Here is a 19,508-nt window from a genome sequence, read left to right as displayed (position 1 = left end):
AGTTGGGACTCATGCTTGGTCACTCGTGAGCAACCGCCAGCAGATCTGACACTAGGGATGATGGGAGTTGTAGTCCCAAAACATCTGGAGGGCCGAGTTTGCCTATGCCTGATCTGAACTGTATGGACAGATTAAAAGAATTGTGTGTGTTTGCAGCAGACACAAAAAGTTCATGATGGAGCATAGGGGACGGGGTAGAATAAAGTATGTATACCCAAAACTAGTTGAAAGCAAAACTGAGTTGCTCCAGAAAGACACTGATGAGCTAGCACAAACCAATACTTTACAGGACTGATCACTGCAGAAAAGCATGGATGAAAGTCATTAGGTCAAACTCAGAAAAGGCTGGGGGAAGTACTCCTGGTTGCTTGCTACTGAAATATGAACAATTTAAGCACAAAAATGGATCCTGAAACAATCTCAAAGCTGTGTCACTGAATCCTATTAATGATAGTCCCTTTTCCATCCTTTTCTGCCCCAGGTTGCAGACCCTATGAATTACCCTGTCTTGTCAGGCTTATCTTTCGTTGTAACCACAGACACTGAAGGAGCACAGAGACTGTGTTTTAGAAGGTCTCCACCTTGTCCTCATAGCAAATATATGATTAATGCCCAACTTCTCTAATATAGAACAACTGCATTTTCTAGCATGCCAATTAGGCACCCAAACGTGAGAGTGGATTGGCTGTATATTCTTTTTTAACAGTGCCAGCACAATGTAATAAGGTAAGTCATACTATAAATAGCTTAAGGTAGTGCTGAAACGGCACTGTTCCTTGCCCCCCCCCCATGGTGGGGAAGAAGGTAGTTGACACAACAGCTGGAATCCTGAAAACAAAGAGCACAAAACAAGTGGCTTTCAAAAAGGAAACATTTGTGCTATTTTAGGATGTAAACAGATCTCTCTGTTTCTGTAATAGAATATGGGGAAGATGTACATTTGCAGTACATACAAAACTTAGAAGGCAAATGCATTAAGTATAACACACTCAAATTATATAAAAAATTTAAAAAAATTTATCCAGTAGCACCTTAGAGACCAACTAAGTATCTGAAGAAGTGTGCATGCACACAAAAGCTTATACCAAGAACAAACTTATTTGCTCTCTAAGGTGCTACTGGACAATTATTTTATTTTTATATATATTTCAACTGCGTCAGACCAACATGGCTACCTACCTGTATCTACATGCAAATTAAAGAGTTTTGTAGCAAACAACACAACAACTTTACTACAATTCATACAGGAAATTGTGGTAATGGAATGAATGAATTAACGTCGCTGCCTCCCACGATTCACATATACTGAAACAGTATTATTATACTTCTCTAGGGTTAAACAAATTCAAACAAGAAATTTGAGTGGGAAAGAAAACAACTTACCAGGTACTCAAAGACCAGAGTTAATGATTTGTCTGTATGAACAATATCATGTAGTGTAACGATATTTGCATGTTTTAGATCTTTTAACAATGACACTGCAAAAGGAGAACAGAATTAATAGCCAGGACTGGTAAATAAATGGAAAAATTGAAGTGTACAGATATTAGCATGTCAAATGCATAGTGGACTAAAAATAGCTCTGTCTGGAAAGATATATAATTTTTTTACACACCATTATTTTAGTTCATGTGCTACAGATCCAGACAGACATACAATTATGTTCTCCAGGTGAAATCAAAGGACCCAAAGGCCCAGAGTTTCCTCTGAGTGAGTGGGTTAGGCACACTTTTATCTGTAGAGGCTTGAAAAGCAGGAGCTTAGCCCCAGGGAACTACCTTGTGATGATCAAAAGGGGGCATATGGAAGTCATGAGGGAGAGGAGAGGAGAGATAAAATATAGAATGAAAAATGCCACATATTTCAAGTGGGGTAAGGGGACATGGTTTAGATTTGCTGTCACACCAAGATAACAGACTGTTTTACTATGACAGGGTTATGCTCAAGAGGAGTTGTTTCTCATGTCTGACACTTGGGCATGCAAGCAAAAAGACAGCATGCTTCATCATTTATAACTGCTGGGAATGTCACAAGATGCATTTCTGGCAAAGAAATATATGGGCAGGGCGCAGAATTCTCTGTCACATGAATTCAATTTGATCTACTGGCTTGCGGTAAGTCTCCAGGGTTTCAGGCAGGGTTCTTTCCCAGCCATGCCTGGGGACAGCAGGTTTCGAACCTGGGATCTTCTGCATGCAAAGACGGTGTTCTGCCATTCCGCTACGGTTCAGGATTTGATGCATTTCTTCACAACACACAAGTCATACTACTGGAGTTCCAGTTGGTGGAACCATATAAAATGCGAGAAAAGAAAACAAAATCTGCTTACCTTCTCTAATGGCTGTGCACGGTGCCCCCTCTTCGTGTTCTAATCTGATTTCTTTCAAAGCTACCAAGTTTTCTGTCAGCTTACTTCTTCCCTTATATACAGTTGCATAGGTGCCCTGTATAGCAAGGAAAAGGACAAAATATATACACTCACAAAAATTGTTTGAGAGTTCTTCTCCAGCTATAGAAAAAAAGCAAGCCAAACTTTGAATTTTTACTTTAAAAATCACAGAATCATAGTCTTATAGATCTGGAAGTGACCATGGGGGTCATCAGTCCAACCCCCTGCAATGCAGGAATCTCAACTAAATCATAAACGACAGACAGCCATTCTGCTTAAAAACCTCCAAGGAAAGAGAGTCCACCACCTCTTGTGGAAGTCTGTTCCACTGTTGACCAGCTCTTCCTGGTGTTTAGTCAGGAGAAAACAAGCTTGCACTATCCTTCATGTGACAGTCCTTTAGATATTTGAAGATGGCTATTATATCTCCTCTCAGTCTCCTCTTTATCAAACTGAACATACCCAGCTCCCTCAACCATTCCTCATAAGGCTTGGTCTCCAGACCCTTGATCATATCTTGATTCCTCTCCTCTGCACACATTCCAGCTTGTAAATATCCTTCTTAAACTGTGGTGCCCAGAACTGGACATTTCTCCATCTTGTCCATGCAGAGGACCTACCATTTGCTTATTCCTCCTCTTGCTTTGAAGATAATCAAAGAAACCTTTTAAAAATCATTTTTAACCTCCCTTGCAAGCCTGAGTTCATTCTGAGCTTTGGCCCACCTGACCTCTCTGCAACATTTGACTACTCGTGTATACGGTTCCTTCATGATTTCTCCTTTCTTCCATTTATTATACATTCCCTTCTTATATCTCAGCTCATCTGTAAGCTCCTTATGCAGTTTCAAAGGGGTTAAGTTGACACTGTGGTCAACATCTGTGCCAAACAAGCACTTAAAGCATGGTTAGGGCAAGTAGAGATAGTTTTCACTCCGAATAACAGAGGTGGAAAAGAGCCAACCAAGGGCTAACCATGGGATTGGTCAAGCAACTGTGAGCGCAACAAGTGTACCAGATCTCCTTTACATGCTTATTTTTTATTTTTTTGGGGGGATGGATTGAACACATAGGGATGTAACTAATGCTAATGCAACTCAAGAGTAGACTGACTAAAATGAATGGACACAAGTAAATTAGGCACATTAATTTCAATGAGCTTACTCTGAGCAGGAATTTGTTTCATATAACCCAAAAATTTTGTTTCAACCAATTCTTGAAAAAAAATGCAAAGGATGAAAAAATAAAATAGTCCTCATCTATGAATCACTAGGGCCTAAAATAACAGTGTTAAGGTGTAATGGTGCAAATACAAGAGTGCAAATATCATTAGTGTAAGAAGTCTATATTTTGTAATATAATGTACCCTTAGGGCAACTCATGCGATGTATAACCAGGCGAAATCAGACCACATAACATCTCTATATGCTGAAGATGCCCTCACAAATCAGATGACTCAATTGAAACTGTCATGTCTGTCTCAAGCTTTCATGTGTTGTCAAATAGTCATCTCTATATAACCAATGCTGAACATGACAGCTGTTAGGCATAGTTATTACAAAGGAAAACAATCATGCATTTAACAAACAAGGCACAGTTGCTCGTTTTCTAGCCTGCCCTATTGCTTATCCTGAACAGTCAAGGATTTTAAAACATAAATGAAAGGCAGTGGATATAATGTTGGTTATAGACCTGCACAGACTCTGATGGTTTCAGCAAGTCACTATCTATCACTGTCACTCTTGTGAGGAAAAAACCCACAAGATTATAAAACACCTTGCACACTGAAAAAATGTTGATGTAAGTATTAATTTATTGATAACAAGTGCCACATCTCTTGGGGGGCTGTAGGGTGGAATAGGATACATACCTCACCAAGCTTTTCCAATTTTATGTAAGTTTCCATTTTTCCAAATCCGATTTCAGACTGTAATAAAAGAGGGGGGGGAGGCAAAAGGCAAATTCATTTAGAACTACTGTCATAAGTGAGATGCTCATGAAGAACTGTTTACCTACTGGAAAACAAAACTGGGGAAGTAACATTTCCAAGAAGGGTTGGGATAGTCTATACCAGGATAAAAACTAGGGCCTGGATCTGCACTTTCATTAGTGGACTTCCTGCCTGCACCTTCCCACAGCAGCCCACTTATCCTCTTGAAATCTGCTTCTGGAGGTTAGACGATTGCCTGGAACAGCAACAGATGTGGCAAATGGGGAACTGAAGCAGGAAGAAAGAATAAGCAAATATCAGAATTCCCCCTCCCTTGCCACCTTTGCAGAAGCACTGACTCGCTCACTGAATCTAAGCCCTGGCTTTGAATGTCCCAATAAAAACTAGTTTCCCCCCTCCGGGTGTACAAATTGGTCCCAGTTCAAAATATTAAAACACTACCACAGGTGCTCTGGGAAAAGAGAGTACCCGCAGCCCAGTAACAGAGCTTGTGCCAGGTCCTTTGGAACTGGATTTGCTAATTTACTGCAGAAGATATGAATGTATGGCTAGTTATGCAAGAACATGGATGGGGAAATGTACATCAGAAGATGTATCCCATTCAAATTAATATATAGACGCTACCCACACTTTGACCTAATGATTTTTTTTTTTAAAAAAAGAAAACCCAGCAAGAGATATGTGCATGCAAGTCTGCTTATCCTATCGGACCTACTTAGTTGGATTGGGATGAGAGGCTGTGGTTTTTCTTTATTATGCCAGCGGCAGGTTGCAAAATCTTTCATCATGTGGCGTGCCTCCCCACACCCTTTTCTTTTCCCATATAAGACTCCGAGGGCTACTTCTTACACACACTTGGTCCTTGAGAACGGATACCAAGGTACAAAATGCATACACACGGAGACAAATATTCATTTATTTCCCAAATGTTTAGACCGCCGTTCATCACACATAGCAATCACAGGAGGGTTTCCAACATCCATCTAAAAACGTGCACATATGGTTGATAATAAAAACATTTTTTTTGGGGGGGGTCAAACAGTAAAATATTAGAAGTGCAGATTAAAAACCTAAGACCTTGAACTACCACATTAAATTTCCTCTGAAGGCTTGGAAAGTGTAAGTTTTAATGGAATTCCAGAAGCGCAGTTGCCATCCACGCCTCCAGGGGGAGAGAATTATATCGGCATCGTACCACAACAGAGAAGCCCCTGCCTAGTATTACTGACTAGCTTGCTTCACGCCCTGGTAGGACAGGACATGAAATACATATGCGCAAACACACAGGCATACACACACACACTTTTTTAAATGGTCACTTTCCCGCTTAGAATACATGCAAGCAGTGGGCCAAGCCTTTTCCACTCACTTGATTTTAGAAAGACAAGAATCTTTATGTAGGTTGCATGTCTTTCACGATATATGTGAGAGCTATGAGTGTTTTGTACTTCACCCAAGAACAATACACTGCTAAAAAGCACCTCTTCAACTCATTATCTTCAGCAATCCTGAATACTGCTTCTCCTGTGCACTGAAGCTATACATAACAGAGAATGTTGTGTTGCCTCAAAGCTTTAATATTGCTGTCTCTGTTGGGGAATCTATTTATACATACCGTAAGTATAAACAAAGTAGAAATGGGAAGGAACTGTAGTATGCACACAGTACAGTCCTTAAGAAAAACAAAAAAACTACCAGCCTTTAGGGAAGGTTTTACAGAATTTTGTTTTTAAAAAGTGATAGTAAACATTTCTCATTATATGTGCTCCTATCACAAACCAGGCTATGATTCTAATCAACTTCCTAGGGAGCGAACCCCAGTGACAGACATCAAGATCACATTGTATGTGGGTTTCTGCAGTGCTCCATTTACTGCAGCAAAGAAAGAGTAGGATGGAAAAAACATCAACAGATGACCTTTCTGATAAAAAACAAGAGTGTAAATTACTTAGTATATGGAACTAAAAACCACCATCAGAGACTTATTGGGGGGGGGGGGAGAAATAAAACAATCACAAGGTCCTGTTTAAAATCAGGCAAAAAGGGAGCCAGATAAACATGACAACTGAATGCCCCCCACCAACCACACTTCAGTTGGCAAGGATGGTTGAATGGGAAGCTAAACACAGAAACACAAATAGCAACATCAGTTCCTAGGTCGCTGCAAAACAATTCTGAACTAATTAGCTAGAGCAGAATCTTGCAGTGGGATATGAACAATGCAAATGGTGGCAGCAAGGTGGCTGACACTCAGGGAGGGACTGGGCTGCAAAGTACCTGCAAATGAGCTTTATGCAATCCCAGATACAGCATGTCAGTGAAATGAAGTTGCAGTTGTCATGGATGCCCCCTGAATCATAGTAGCAGCTCCTGCCTCTGAGCCCTGACAAAAGGTCCTAAGGAGAAAGACACCAACCTTGGCCTATGGGTAGATGTGGAAATGTTCATGCATGCATACTGCAAGCCCATTGCTCATGTATTTGCTTTTTTACCCTTCATGTTCCCCCAAACAAGGACTACATTTGCAGCATCTGTTACCAGACTTTATTGGCAGGAGGAAGAATAAGCAGGAGAAAAAGCAAGTGTCACTGGGGGCGGGGTGAGGGGTAGCAGAACCAGCCGTGCCATGCAGTGAGGGAATGTGTTGCTGCTACCCTTTGCAAGAAATGCTGTGTCCCCACATCAAATGCCATCAGAATACTAATCAGCTGAGGTAAGGGCTGTCTAGCATAAAGCAAAAGTCAGCAATTATCTGCAAATGGCTGATGAAACCATGCTGACAGACATTCAAAGCTATTTTCCCTACATGACTGGTTACTAATTGTGGGGATTTAAAATTCTACTAAAGTTCGCAGATATCTTTTGCTATTTATTTAAATGGAGCCTACTTTCATTTTTCTCCTAATGACAAAAGCCTACTTTATAATCAACAGGGCTTATCTACTATACGTCTGTTAACAGAACTAATGGTACTCATTTAACTCTCCTACTTAGTTGGGCCCCCAAAATTGTTTTAAATATGTATAACATTTCCTCCTCACCAGCATTGCTTCATAATGTGCATTCACCTACAGTAAAGGGCTGTTTCAACTTCCATTTTAAAAAATAAATCTAAGGGTTTCAATATAAACGTTATCCATGCAAAAGAAAAAAGAAAAAAAGAAACTCCACATAGGTAGACCCCAATGAAAGTAAATAAAAGAAAAACTCTACACAGCCCATTAAATGACCCCAACATGGTCAAAATCTCCAATTTAAACAACACAAGCAACTGCTGCACGAACATTAAGTAGCTAAGATAAAAAAGAATTGAACTATTCAGTTCTGTCCTCCCCACCCCCCCACTACCACCTCAAGGATGTTCTGAGATGAAAGAAACCTCAAATTAACATTGAGGCTTAGAAGACTAGGAATTAAGATTGGGAACTACTACAGTCTTGAGATACCATCCCTGTAAGGTGCACCCTTGCAGTACAAGCAATAGCTCTCAGTACCTTTTTTACATTAAATATTGGAGATACAACTCAATGACTTGAATCTCACATCAGGCTAGCAGAAAAAGTATAGGCAGTGACCCTTTTCTGCAAGTATTCGTAGAAAAGTAACTGTAAGGAAGATATTAGTGCACTGAACCATCTTTTCTAACAGGCCTTGGCATCTTAATAAGCAACTAGCAAACCTTCTATGGGCAAAAAGCACTGTATACTTCGCAACATTCCTCTCTTCCTTCTAGACAAGATTTCTCCCTTATTGACAGCACCAGCATTGGCACCCATATAACTAACTGAGGCATCACTGTTTTCCTAATACTGGCATGTGCTTGCATAACATCTTACACTAATGGAAACTGAGGACTGGAACTCTTGTTCAAGGCCAAAAAAAGGGAGTGGAATTGTGTAATTCGATATATAGCTCATAGGACATATTTGCAGGTCATGCTAAACCACGGGTGTGCAAGAAGGGAGTCACTGGAAACCCTGGAACTGTGCACTCAGTTCTCTTCCTGCACAGTCAAGAAAAACACTTTGCTCAAATTGAACTACACTTTCCATGAATGCCAGGTTTCTGTCCTGACTTATAACAAACTCTAGTTAGCTTTTAACAAACCAGTTTCAGAAACCATGGTTAGAAGTTGCCTTGTTTTGAAACGGACCCTGTTTTGAAACCACAACCCCCCGGTCTAGACAACATGACAATCAGACATTCAGGGCAAAGAAGACTAAGGAATGGTGAAGTTCTTCCAGCCATGCAAGTGAAGGTGGGGGTGGGGGTGGGCGTAGGATATCTGATCATGAGGATCCTTCTACCTTCTTCCCCACTAGTGGATGTGACAAAAAGCCAATGGTTGAATTGGAATATATCTGACCACAGTAATAGATTACTAAAACACAGAAGGGTTAAAAACATTAGATATAGACTCTTGCTCTTAAATGACAGATGAATTAAAGGTGTGCCAATATGATACATTGCTGCAAACACAACATTGCACTTGTCAGTACATGCTAAGCTGATTAAATATTTACTCCACTAAGCTAGGACTTTAACGCAAATGTTTTCATAGGGAGACCATTTAATTGTTACTCTATGTTTTTAAAACAACAACACTTGATTCCCTCTGCTAACAGCAAGGTTTGTGCCATATCTGAAAGACTAAGTTGAACGCTGAGTTTCTTGAAAACAAAAACTGTTGCACATCTCAAAAGAAGAGCACAGCGGACTGAGGCAGAAGGAAGGAGGCAGCATGTGCACTGCCTGCAAACCCAAACACAGCTGCCAGATCTCAGCTTACAAGGAGCAACAAGTTCTTTTAAATGTGGAAGGGGGAGTGCGGGTGCAGAAAAGGCGTCTTGTAAGAGATGGTCCATTTTAAATGCGCACTGTGCTCATTAGAGGGCACAATTTTTCCTACTACAGCTTGAAAAACAGGTTCCTACAAAAAAGGATTGCTTGAGACGGAAGGGAAAATATTCAAGCTATCCATAAAGCACACTGAAATAGATTTATCTGAATGTGCCAAGACAGGTACAGAGCAGCCCTTCTAAAAAACACTTCTTTGCAGCTGGAAGGATCTTAAGAGAGCCCTAGCTTTTTCTTTGGACTTTAAAATTGCTGTAAACAAATTTATTCATTTTCTATTCTTTTTCCGTTTCACCTCCCCCCCCCCCAAAAAAAACCCCAAGGCAGTTCGCAATCCACACAATTAGGAAGTTACCATTTGTTAATCAGTAACTACTGTTAAATACACACTTCTAACATCAACACACACCCAACATCGGGTACAAACTTACTACTCTCCTACCTGCCACCGTATGCAACCTGCCCCTACCTCTACTGTTTAGGATAGTGTCCTCCCTCTGCTGCTGCCAAGAACAGCTAATCTACTCCCATGAAAGCCTTAGCTGTCTGTTCACTTTCCTCTCAGCCAAGGGGGAAAACACTATACCAGAGCAACCCTACTAAAAGGAAGCCCTTCCCCCCCAAATCCGCTCCTCTTGATTATCAATAATATTCCAAAGCCTTTGCCTGCAGTCGCTACAACTTTCTGATCTTCTTGGCTTTTTATGGCTCATTCATGTAATTAAATGTTTTAGTTTGATTACTGCAAGTTATATTTTCAAAGCCTTCATGAAGATCCATACACAATCTTCAAGAAGGCACCATGTCCTTATGTCTTGGATAACTTGTAATGTAAACAAGAGCTACCCTACCTCCGATTAGCAGAAGTAAGTATTTATACATAATATTTTCTCCAAGTTTAAAACAAAGCCAGCATGATTGCTATAAATAAACAAACACTATGAATAAAAACAATTAAGAAACAATGTTCTAGAAACACTTTTTAAAAAAGTATTCTTAAAGTTCTAATCAGCGATTAAGCTCACACTGAAACAATAAGCTTTGCATTTTATCAACTCTTTCAATGCTATGACATTAGTGCTTTCAGCAGAACTTCGTTTTAATACAGTATGGTATAGAAGGCAGACTGCAAGTGCTGTGGTCTTCCCTTGTTTGAGGCATGTTTTTATAAATCACAGAATGCTTATATAACTAGGGCATTTAATAATTTATGATTCCACAGGGACACATAATATGAGAAGTTTCAAGTGCGAGGTGCCGGGGAAGAACTCACAGTTGGGTACCATTGGCAGGAACCCACAGTGCAGACAAAGCTTTGGCATCATCATTCCAAATAAAAATAAGCATGAACAAAACAGCAGGGGAAAGGGATGATGATGATGTGGAGGACAATAATAACAGTGATATTTACAAAACAAATGCCACTACCACCATCAACCAACCCACTTTCTAGCCCAGCATTATGTTCTTTTTAAATAAAAGTCTAAATTCTAAATAACGCTAGTGATAATTATCTAGTAATTACATACTTCTCTGTACATATACCAAAGATATAAGTACATGAAGTGTACACAAAGATATAAATTATTCTGGCAGTTGTTAATGAGCTGACCATGTTTTTGGTGACTACTATGGCAGATGTGCAAGAGGTCACTTAAGTGGTCAGGTATCTGTATCCTAAGTATAGAGAGGAGCAGAAGAAACTACTGGAACTGAGTCCAAAGAAATCAAGCAATGTGAGAGACAGTAGCAGATGTGCCACACTGCTGTGCAGCAGACCACAAACATTGCTAGTCACAATCAAATGCCAAAACATATTTCAGGTGCTACCAGAGTATCTGTCAACTAGAAAAGGTAGCAGCAACTTACCAATGATGCTCTGCGAGATCGTCTGCTCATTGGTTGATCAAACGGTGGACTGTTTATCTGTAGCTTTTCAAGATATCCATCTGGTATCCTGATGTCTGCAGGTAGTGACAAACGCTTGTTCAGGTCCTGAAGAAGTTAACAGCCATTGTTAGAGGGGCACAGGTAATTAAACAAAAACAAAAATAAACACCAATCAAATATAGAGTTGATTCAAAGAACACTTCAATGTTCGATAACTGAAAATAATAATTGTGAAGGAAGCAGCATATATCTAATAGTTATGCCAAGGTTAGGTCAACTTGCTATTGGACAGTGTCTCCAATGGACACGATCTCCAAGAACCAGTAAATCTCAAAACAACTTGTTTCCAAAGAGAAGTGCAGTTGCACTACACATCTCAACTGCTTCAATGAAACAAATCTGTATTTGCATTACTGGACAATAGCATGTGCTTCAGAGTATGACCCCATACTCTGAAGTATTTTAATGTATTTTAATATTTGTTGGATAATACGCCTATCCTTCACTGCCTCTCGCAGTTTGGCCAAACTCGAAGCTACTAACATGAGTTTGGCCAAACTGCGAGAGGCAGTGAAGGATAGGCGTGCTCTGGTCCATGGGGTCACGAAGAGTCGAACACGACTGAACAACAACAATATTTGTTGGAAGCCGCCCAGAGTGGCGGGGTACAATTAATTATTATTATTATTATTATTATTATTATTATTATTATTATTATTATTTCATCAAGCCCAGCTAGACTTACACCCAAGTAACTACATATATGGTTGAAATCTATTGTGTTGTATTATATATATGTAAACACACACACCTAAAATATGGTAACTGTCAACAGGTGCTCAGGGATGAAGGCCGTCTCCATAATACTTAAGAAGAGTTATATTCAAACCTTCTCAGACACTCACAGTTTGATCACATACATTAGCAAGTATTCTTGAGTTTCTTTTCCTCTCAAATGGACCTCACAGACTGAATGATACTGGGCAGAGCCAAAGGTAATCTCTGGAGCCCAAGATTCCTAATTTTTTTATTATCTAAATAAAACAATTGTGACCACTTTTCTGGGTTGAGTCCACTCAGCACCACATTTTTCTGCAATGTAATTTACCAGTCTGGCATGCTCTAGGGTTCTCCCCTCACCCTGCCACTGAAGTTCTCATAAACTCAACTATTACTAAACCTGGAACAAGATAAAGGTCAAATCTGATGCTCTTGACTCCAAGTGGACTTGTACTAAAGTTCTGATTTATATTATCTGCCGTTTTAGGTACAGGAAGTATTTCAATTATATTCCTATATTCAGATTTATAACGTAAGACCACTGTGAACAGCAGGCAGGCGGTTAACCTTTAGATAGCTTCCAACAGCTAGGAAGGTTTATCAGTAATAAGGGTACACTTGCACACCAGTTTTTTCGCAACTTCTTCCAAACTGCAACAGTTTTAAAAATGGATTCTCAGCACTTGATAAGTTTCAAACTCTTGAAGCTTAAATTGGGTTTGGGCCTGACTGCTACTGAACGAGAGGGACTGTCTGAAAGATATAAGGCATAACTCTAACCCAGTTTTTTTCCACCTTTTTTGGGCAAAGGCACACTTGTTTCATGAAAAAAAACACGAGGCACACCACCATTAGAAAATGTTTAAAAAATTAACTCTGTGCCTATATTGACTATATAAATAAAGTAATTCTCTCTCTTTTCCCACGGCACACCAGGCAATATCTCGCGGCACACTAGTGTGCCGCGGAACAGTGGTTGAAAAACACTGCTCTAACCTGGCCTGAAGCTGACAAGTGAAGTTTATAGACATAATCCAATGTTTTCAAAATAGTTCATATTCTGGCTGTCAGACAGAATTCTTGAGAGCCAGGGAATAATAAAGTGTTGAGGAAGCAGCAAAGTAAGTTATAAGGAAAGAAGAGATGTGAAAGAATGGAAGCAGAAAGTAAAAGAGAGAGGACGACTGAAGGCAAAGAAGGGGACAAACTTCCCAGAAAGTGCAACCTAAGCTTTATAATATAGGCGCACTTCACTAGACAGAAAGCACAAAAGATAAATTATTAAACAATTGGCAAAGAGGCTAGAAGCCTAAAATAATTGCTTCAGGTTCCCAAATCTTTCTTATTACAGTAGCTGAGGAGCACATAATAAATCATGAGGACAGGCACTTAATTATTGACTCTAACTATAGTATTGTCCTTGCTACTGCACTGCTATCACAGAGAGCGAGAGAATAAATGGAAGCGATGCCCACATGCCATGGTCATCAGGATCCCGTAACATTACCAATGAGATGAGGGGTGGGGGAGATTGAGCTTCAAAGTTTGTAGATGTCAGCTTGATTGCCCAGACAATCCATTATAGGTCAAATGAAAGTGATTTGCTCTCTTGTGTAAGTATCAGACCCAATCAGCCATCTCACCAGTTTCAACTAGCATCAGGAAGACATCATGTCAGCAACAGCCACAAGCTGCTTGCTAATAAGTTACACTGCTGTTGCTCAGCAAAGAGGATTTAATATGGCTTGTTTGTTCCACGATGCTGTTTGCTCTGCAGTTTAATTTCCTGATAAGCTGACCCTAAAGGCCCCACAGCCTTACAAATAAAAATATACATAATATGCAAATATTTAATTGCGTCTTCAAACATGGCAAGAAACTATGAGTCCATGCAATACACATGGATCCACTTTTCTTACTGTTTTTGTATTATGTACTGTTATACTGCATGAGCTCTCCTCTTCTCTCAGTTTTTTCCCCAAGCTAACTTATCACATTGCATTTTTATAACATGACAGAACTGGAACACTTGCAGTGAACTGGATGCACAAATTAAAGTACTGTACCATAAGAACAGTAACTTCTACAGTCTTTGAAAGATAAGGATTGTAACTTCCACAACTTAGCCTTTTCTCAGGATACTTGCAGACACACAAAATCTTGTACTGTTGAAAGTAATGTTGGCTTACTTTGCTCAAGACTTTAGAGCAAGGTGTAAAATGGCAACTGTATGAGCAGAATAAACCTTCAGATCCCAAACAACTGTGGGTTTTAAGGACTGTAAACATTATTTGTTTGGGTGGAAAGGTAACGTCTAAGGTAAATAAAATAGCAAAAGATCAGGATGCCCAAATAAAGGCATGTAGGCCATGACACTAATCTATGTGTAGGCACCAGACAATTTTCAAACATGAATCATGGTGCACCATTTTGTTGCTTTACTGTATCATGCCATGTCAGGAACACACTCAGCTAATGACAATGAGTAATACTTCCCTCATGAAGGAAGTCAATTTTTCTGCAGCACAAAATGACTTATGAGTGGTTGACATCACAATGTTTATTGCACTTGCTTGTTTAATGTTCTGCTGAAATTTTAAAAAATGAAGGGTTCTACCTAAAATTTAAAAGAGAAGATTAAATCCTACAACCCCTTCAAAGAGTAATAATGATCATACCATTTAAATAGCATGGGGCTCTTCAAACTTCTCTGGTCTTGCAAATGCCAAAAGGAAACAGGGGCTTATGGACCTTTAATGGTTGTGTAGAAGAGGGGTTTTCTGCAACTGTGACTTGCCATGCACAGTGAAACTGCCTCTTCTGGGCAACTGTTAAAGGTACAGGAGCCTCTGGCCTCTTTCGCATCTGAGCACCTTATGTAAAAAGGCTGCATTGAACTTCCCATAAGTGTAAGGTAAAGGTAAAGGGACATCTGACCATTAGATCCAGTCGCGGACGACTCTGGGGTTGCAGCGCTCATCTTGCTTTATTGGCCGAGGGAGCCGGCATACAGCTTCCGGGTCATGCTTCTGGCGAACCAGAGCAGTGCACGGAAACACCGTTTACCTTCCCATAAGTGTGCATCTCTACTATTTTTTCATAGATGATGACAACTGATCTTCCCAAATTGCTTTCATTTACAATTGGGTTCAACTAAGGGGTCCTAAGAATCTTTCAAGCTTAACTTCACAGTAAAAAATTGACACAGTTGTTTTCTGTGTTACTGAACCCCTGGAACACACCACCCATTATTTCTTTGGCACGCAAGACATGTGCAGCCCACTGCTGCATGATAAAGCTCTGTGGTTTGGGACACTTATGTAACATAAACAGGAGAAGAGCACTTGAACAGAGTATATCCCATGCTCCAGCCAGCCAAGGAAGAAGGCAGGAGAGGGGAGAAGCTGACACTTAGCTCTGTTCCCTTCCTCTTTACAGCTTCCATGGATGTCACAGTAGGTTGGGCTGCTGCACTGCTAAATAGGTATGGGGGGAAAGGTCAAGGACCCCATGATGGTTAAGTCCAGTCAAGGGTGACTATGAGGTGAGGCATTCATCTTGCTTCAAGTCGAGGGAGCTGGCGTTTGTCCACAGCCAGCTTTCCGGGTCATGTGGCCAGCATGACTATACTGCTTCTGACAGAACAGGACACCACGACAGAAGCCAGAGAGCATGGAAACGCCGTTTACCTTCCTGCTGCAGCGGTAGCTATTTATCTACTTGCACTGGTGTGCTTTTGAATTGCTAGGTTGACAGAAGCTGGGACAGAGCAACGGGAGCTCACTCCGTCATGGGGCTTCAAACTGCTGACATTCTGATTGGCAAGCCTAAGAGGCTCAGTAGTTTAAACCACAGCGCCACCCGCTCCCTAAGCACTGCTAAATATCCACTGCTTGGCAGTAAAGTGCCTCAGGTTCTATGTGCTCAAGGATCCTTTCCCTCCTTTCAACTTCACTCCATTTCCAAGTGTCTTATGTTCACTACCTCATCCCCAGGCTCACCACACAATCTGAAAACTGCTGATCAAAGGAACACATTGCCTATCAAGTTAATCATGTCATTCACAGACATGGGAGCCATTTTAAACCACACAGCCTTCTCCAGCAATCTATTTTGCATAAATTAAATTTTCTAACACATCTGAAGCAGAACACATCTCAGAAAGGTCAGTAAGCATTAAGAGCTCAACTTCGGAAGGCTCCAAACACACTCATGGAGAAATCATTACCTCATAAATGGACAGAAAGCTAAACATCATCTTTATAAGATCTTCAAATTGTAAGAGAACTTAAAACTGTGAATGAAAACCTAACAGTTTAAAACATACATATTTTAAACTAAGTTGTAATTAGTTTAAAAGCAAAATTAAAAATGTGCTTAGTGGATATGTGAAAAAGATTACACAATTGAAAGATTATGTTCTATATAAGAGAAAAGAAGATCATAGTCTGACTGAAGACCCTTCTTAGACATTATGTTGCTCATGGAATGAAGGGGAGTATGGAGATTAGAACTAAAATTACTGGTTGTTGTTGTGGTGGTGGTTGTTGTTGTTAAATAAATAAATTTGTATACCGCCTTTCAACTATAAATCTCAGGGTGGTTCACAACGTAAAATTACAATATAAAAACTGACAAAATACATAATAAAAACAAAAACAAACCAATAATCCTCCCTCCCACAACACATTTAAAAGGGCAGAGAATGTAAATCAACCAAAGGCCTAGTTGAAGATGAGTTTTTTTGCCTGGTGCCTAAAGGTGTGTAATGAAGGTGCTAGCCAAAGCTCCCTGGGGAGAGTATTCCACAACAGGGGGCCACTACAGAAAAGGCCCGTTCTTGTGTTGCCCCCTTTGGACCTCTCATGGAGGAGGCACACAAAGAGGAATCTTAGAGACCCAGGGTCCGGGTAGGTTCACATGGAGAGAGGAAGTACTGCAGTCCTAAGCCATTTAAGACTTTATAGGTCAAAACCAGCACCTTGAATTAGATCCAGAAAGTGACTGGCAACCAGTGCAGTTGGGCCAGAATCAGTGTAATATGCTCCCAGTGAGCAATCTAGTTAGCATATAGTATATATACTACTGTCTGTGTAGGACAGACAAAACAGGTTTCTCCAACCTGCTGTCCTTCAGATGTTCTTGACTACAACCATGGCTGGGGGCTGATGGGAGTTGTAGTCCAAAAATCTGGAGAGCACCAGGTTGCAGAAAGCTGCTGTAATAACCACAGCAGAATCTTTTAACTGCTATACATGCTACTGGCATCACAATTTAAAGACATTCCAGTTCAATAAGAGGAGCCATCACTCAAGTGGTCTCATCTATTATACAATAAAATAATTTTGAAAAGTAGATATCGTCCAAACCTATCCTTGCAATCTCTAACTTGTTATCAACAGCCTCATTTTTCAGAGAACCCAGAAGTCTTGCCAGCACTGACATCATTGATTGTGCTTGCCAACAGACGTGTAATTAAATCATGTCATTCTAATTTCAATGGCATTAGAAACACATATTTTGAATTTGATGGGGGAGGGAAGAAATGGAAGAACCAACAGTCTGTGAGGAAAATGTTTCCAGAGTTTATCTGATGAACTTAGTTATGAGTATTATGTGCATCATTTTCAAACTTCTAAATGTAAAAGGCTTTCAGTTTGGATACTTAATTTGGAGGGAAATAACTAAAGCGAATGTCGAGGCTGCTTTTGCATTCTTAGTGCACAAACTCAAACAGGTGAAATGGGCAAGTCATCACACAAATCAATAGGAAAAATGTGTCCTGAATTGAATCTAAAAAGCAAAATTATAATTGTCAGGGGTTCTTTTGGGCAACAACTTTGTAAGGTTCTACAATGAAGAAGTTGACTTTAAAGTAGGTTTTGCCCTTGTATGTTAAGAATATCAACTAGTTACATCTCAGTTTTGCTGCAATTTTAATCCAGGTAGGATGGCTGGCATGCATACAAAGCCTTATTAATGAAGGAAATTAAGTATTCTTTCCTCCCTTTACCATCATACAAGATTCCATTTGTTAAACAGGAAGACTGAAAAGCTGAAGAAGTCTAGAACTCTCCCATTGTGTTTAGTTTCTGAAGAGTTATGCAGATTAGTAAGAGGCAAGGGAAGGGAATCTGTGGCCATCACTGTATGGTCAACAGTTAAATCATGTCCTGCTAATTACATGTTGTAGTCCAGCAACATCCTGAAGGCCACAAGTTCCTTGCTCAAGAGTCTGCATACCAGAAAATGAAAGGTGATGAGGGCAAAACAAACTCCTGAAGAAATGAGTTCCAAAATCTGGCCACAATAGGGTGTGGTGCTTTCCCCCCAGCAACATTTGGTGCTCTTCACAACACAAAATCTGGGAATATTTATTTAAAATGCCCTGGTACCAAAATCAGACACCCCTGTCTCCAAGCAGCAAGAGACTCCAGGGCTCACAGTGTTAACACTCCAACTGGGCAGTTCTCAAAGCCATAGCTTTGGAGCCACCCAGACGATGTGGAAAAAGACCTATGGTCTGACCAGTTTGACTCATAGCTTCTAACCTCACAGATATAGATTTGGAATGGGCCCACATATATCATCAATACCACCCCCTCAGACCTATATTATGTTTACATCTTTCATATGTTTTTATTTCACGATGCTTCTGGGCAATTTTGAGCATCTGGAATTTTCAACACCATGTCTCTTTGGGTCAAACTAAATGTGCTTGGGATTCTCCTCTTTCCCCCCACGCTCACTCCAGCAGCAGCAGATGTCTCATTTAGGATTGGAATTACAACACTGGAAGTTGAATTGAGAGGGAATGGTAAAGATGACATAGCTCTGGGCTTAGCCTCCCACTTGCTCTCAGTTTAATTACACTCACCAAGTCACTGGAGGTAAATACGTTTACCAATAGAAAAGTGGCCTTTTGTTGTGCAACAGGGACACTGTGGGTGCCTCCAGACAGATACCTTCAATATTGAACCAACTTCAGTATTTCCTTCCGGAGAGAAATTCCCTTCCATTCTTGGAGACAGCTGTAGCTAAGGAAATCTTTTCCTGCTCAGAGTAGCATTTAGAGTCATGTTGCGACCTCCTTTCCCTGCCAACTTCAGTTCCTCCAAGAGGGGCACCAAAAGGGGCTTAAACTTCCTAGACTTTGTCCAGAAACCCCAAGTAAATTATGAGGATTATGATTGTTTGAGGTGCCCTTTGTCAAGTCCAGGGAACTCAGAGGGACATTGGGATGGCCAGAATGGTTGGACAATTCCAGGATTTATGGTGTCAATGACCATGCTTCCATCTACTCATTTCATGCTTCTTGCAGTACTGCAAGCATAGAAGGAATATAAATACACGTGGGTGGTGCTGTGGGTTAAACCACAGAGCCTAGGGCTTGCTGATCAGAAGGTCGGTGGTTCGAATCCCTGCAACGGGGTGAGCTATCGTTGCTTGGTCCCTGCTCCTGCCAACCTAGCAGTTCGAAAGCATGACAAAGTGCAAGTAGATAAATAGGTACCACTCTGGCAGGAAGGTAAACGGCGTTTCCGCACGCTACTCTGGTTCTCCAGAAGCGGTTTAGTTATGCTGGCCACATGACCCGGAAGCTGTACGCCAGCTCCTTCGGCCAATAAAGCAAGATGAGCAC

General features: G+C 40.5%; 1 protein-coding gene across 1 annotated transcript in view; it reads right to left on the bottom strand.

The window, feature by feature from the left end:
- The window catches only part of CDK17 (cyclin dependent kinase 17), a 77,534-nt gene that overhangs the window by 11,903 nt on the left and 46,123 nt on the right, over positions 1-19,508 (bottom strand). Inside the window, 4 exon segments of the mRNA XM_033161442.1 lie at positions 1,384-1,478; positions 2,330-2,444; positions 4,259-4,315; positions 11,066-11,191. Coding sequence (XP_033017333.1) covers positions 1,384-1,478; positions 2,330-2,444; positions 4,259-4,315; positions 11,066-11,191 — 393 coding nt within the window.

The sequence above is a fragment of the Lacerta agilis genome, chromosome 10, assembly GCF_009819535.1.
Source record: "Lacerta agilis isolate rLacAgi1 chromosome 10, rLacAgi1.pri, whole genome shotgun sequence".
NCBI classification, from domain to species: Eukaryota; Metazoa; Chordata; class Lepidosauria; order Squamata; family Lacertidae; genus Lacerta; species Lacerta agilis.
This window is presented reverse-complemented; position numbering and strand designations above follow the sequence as displayed.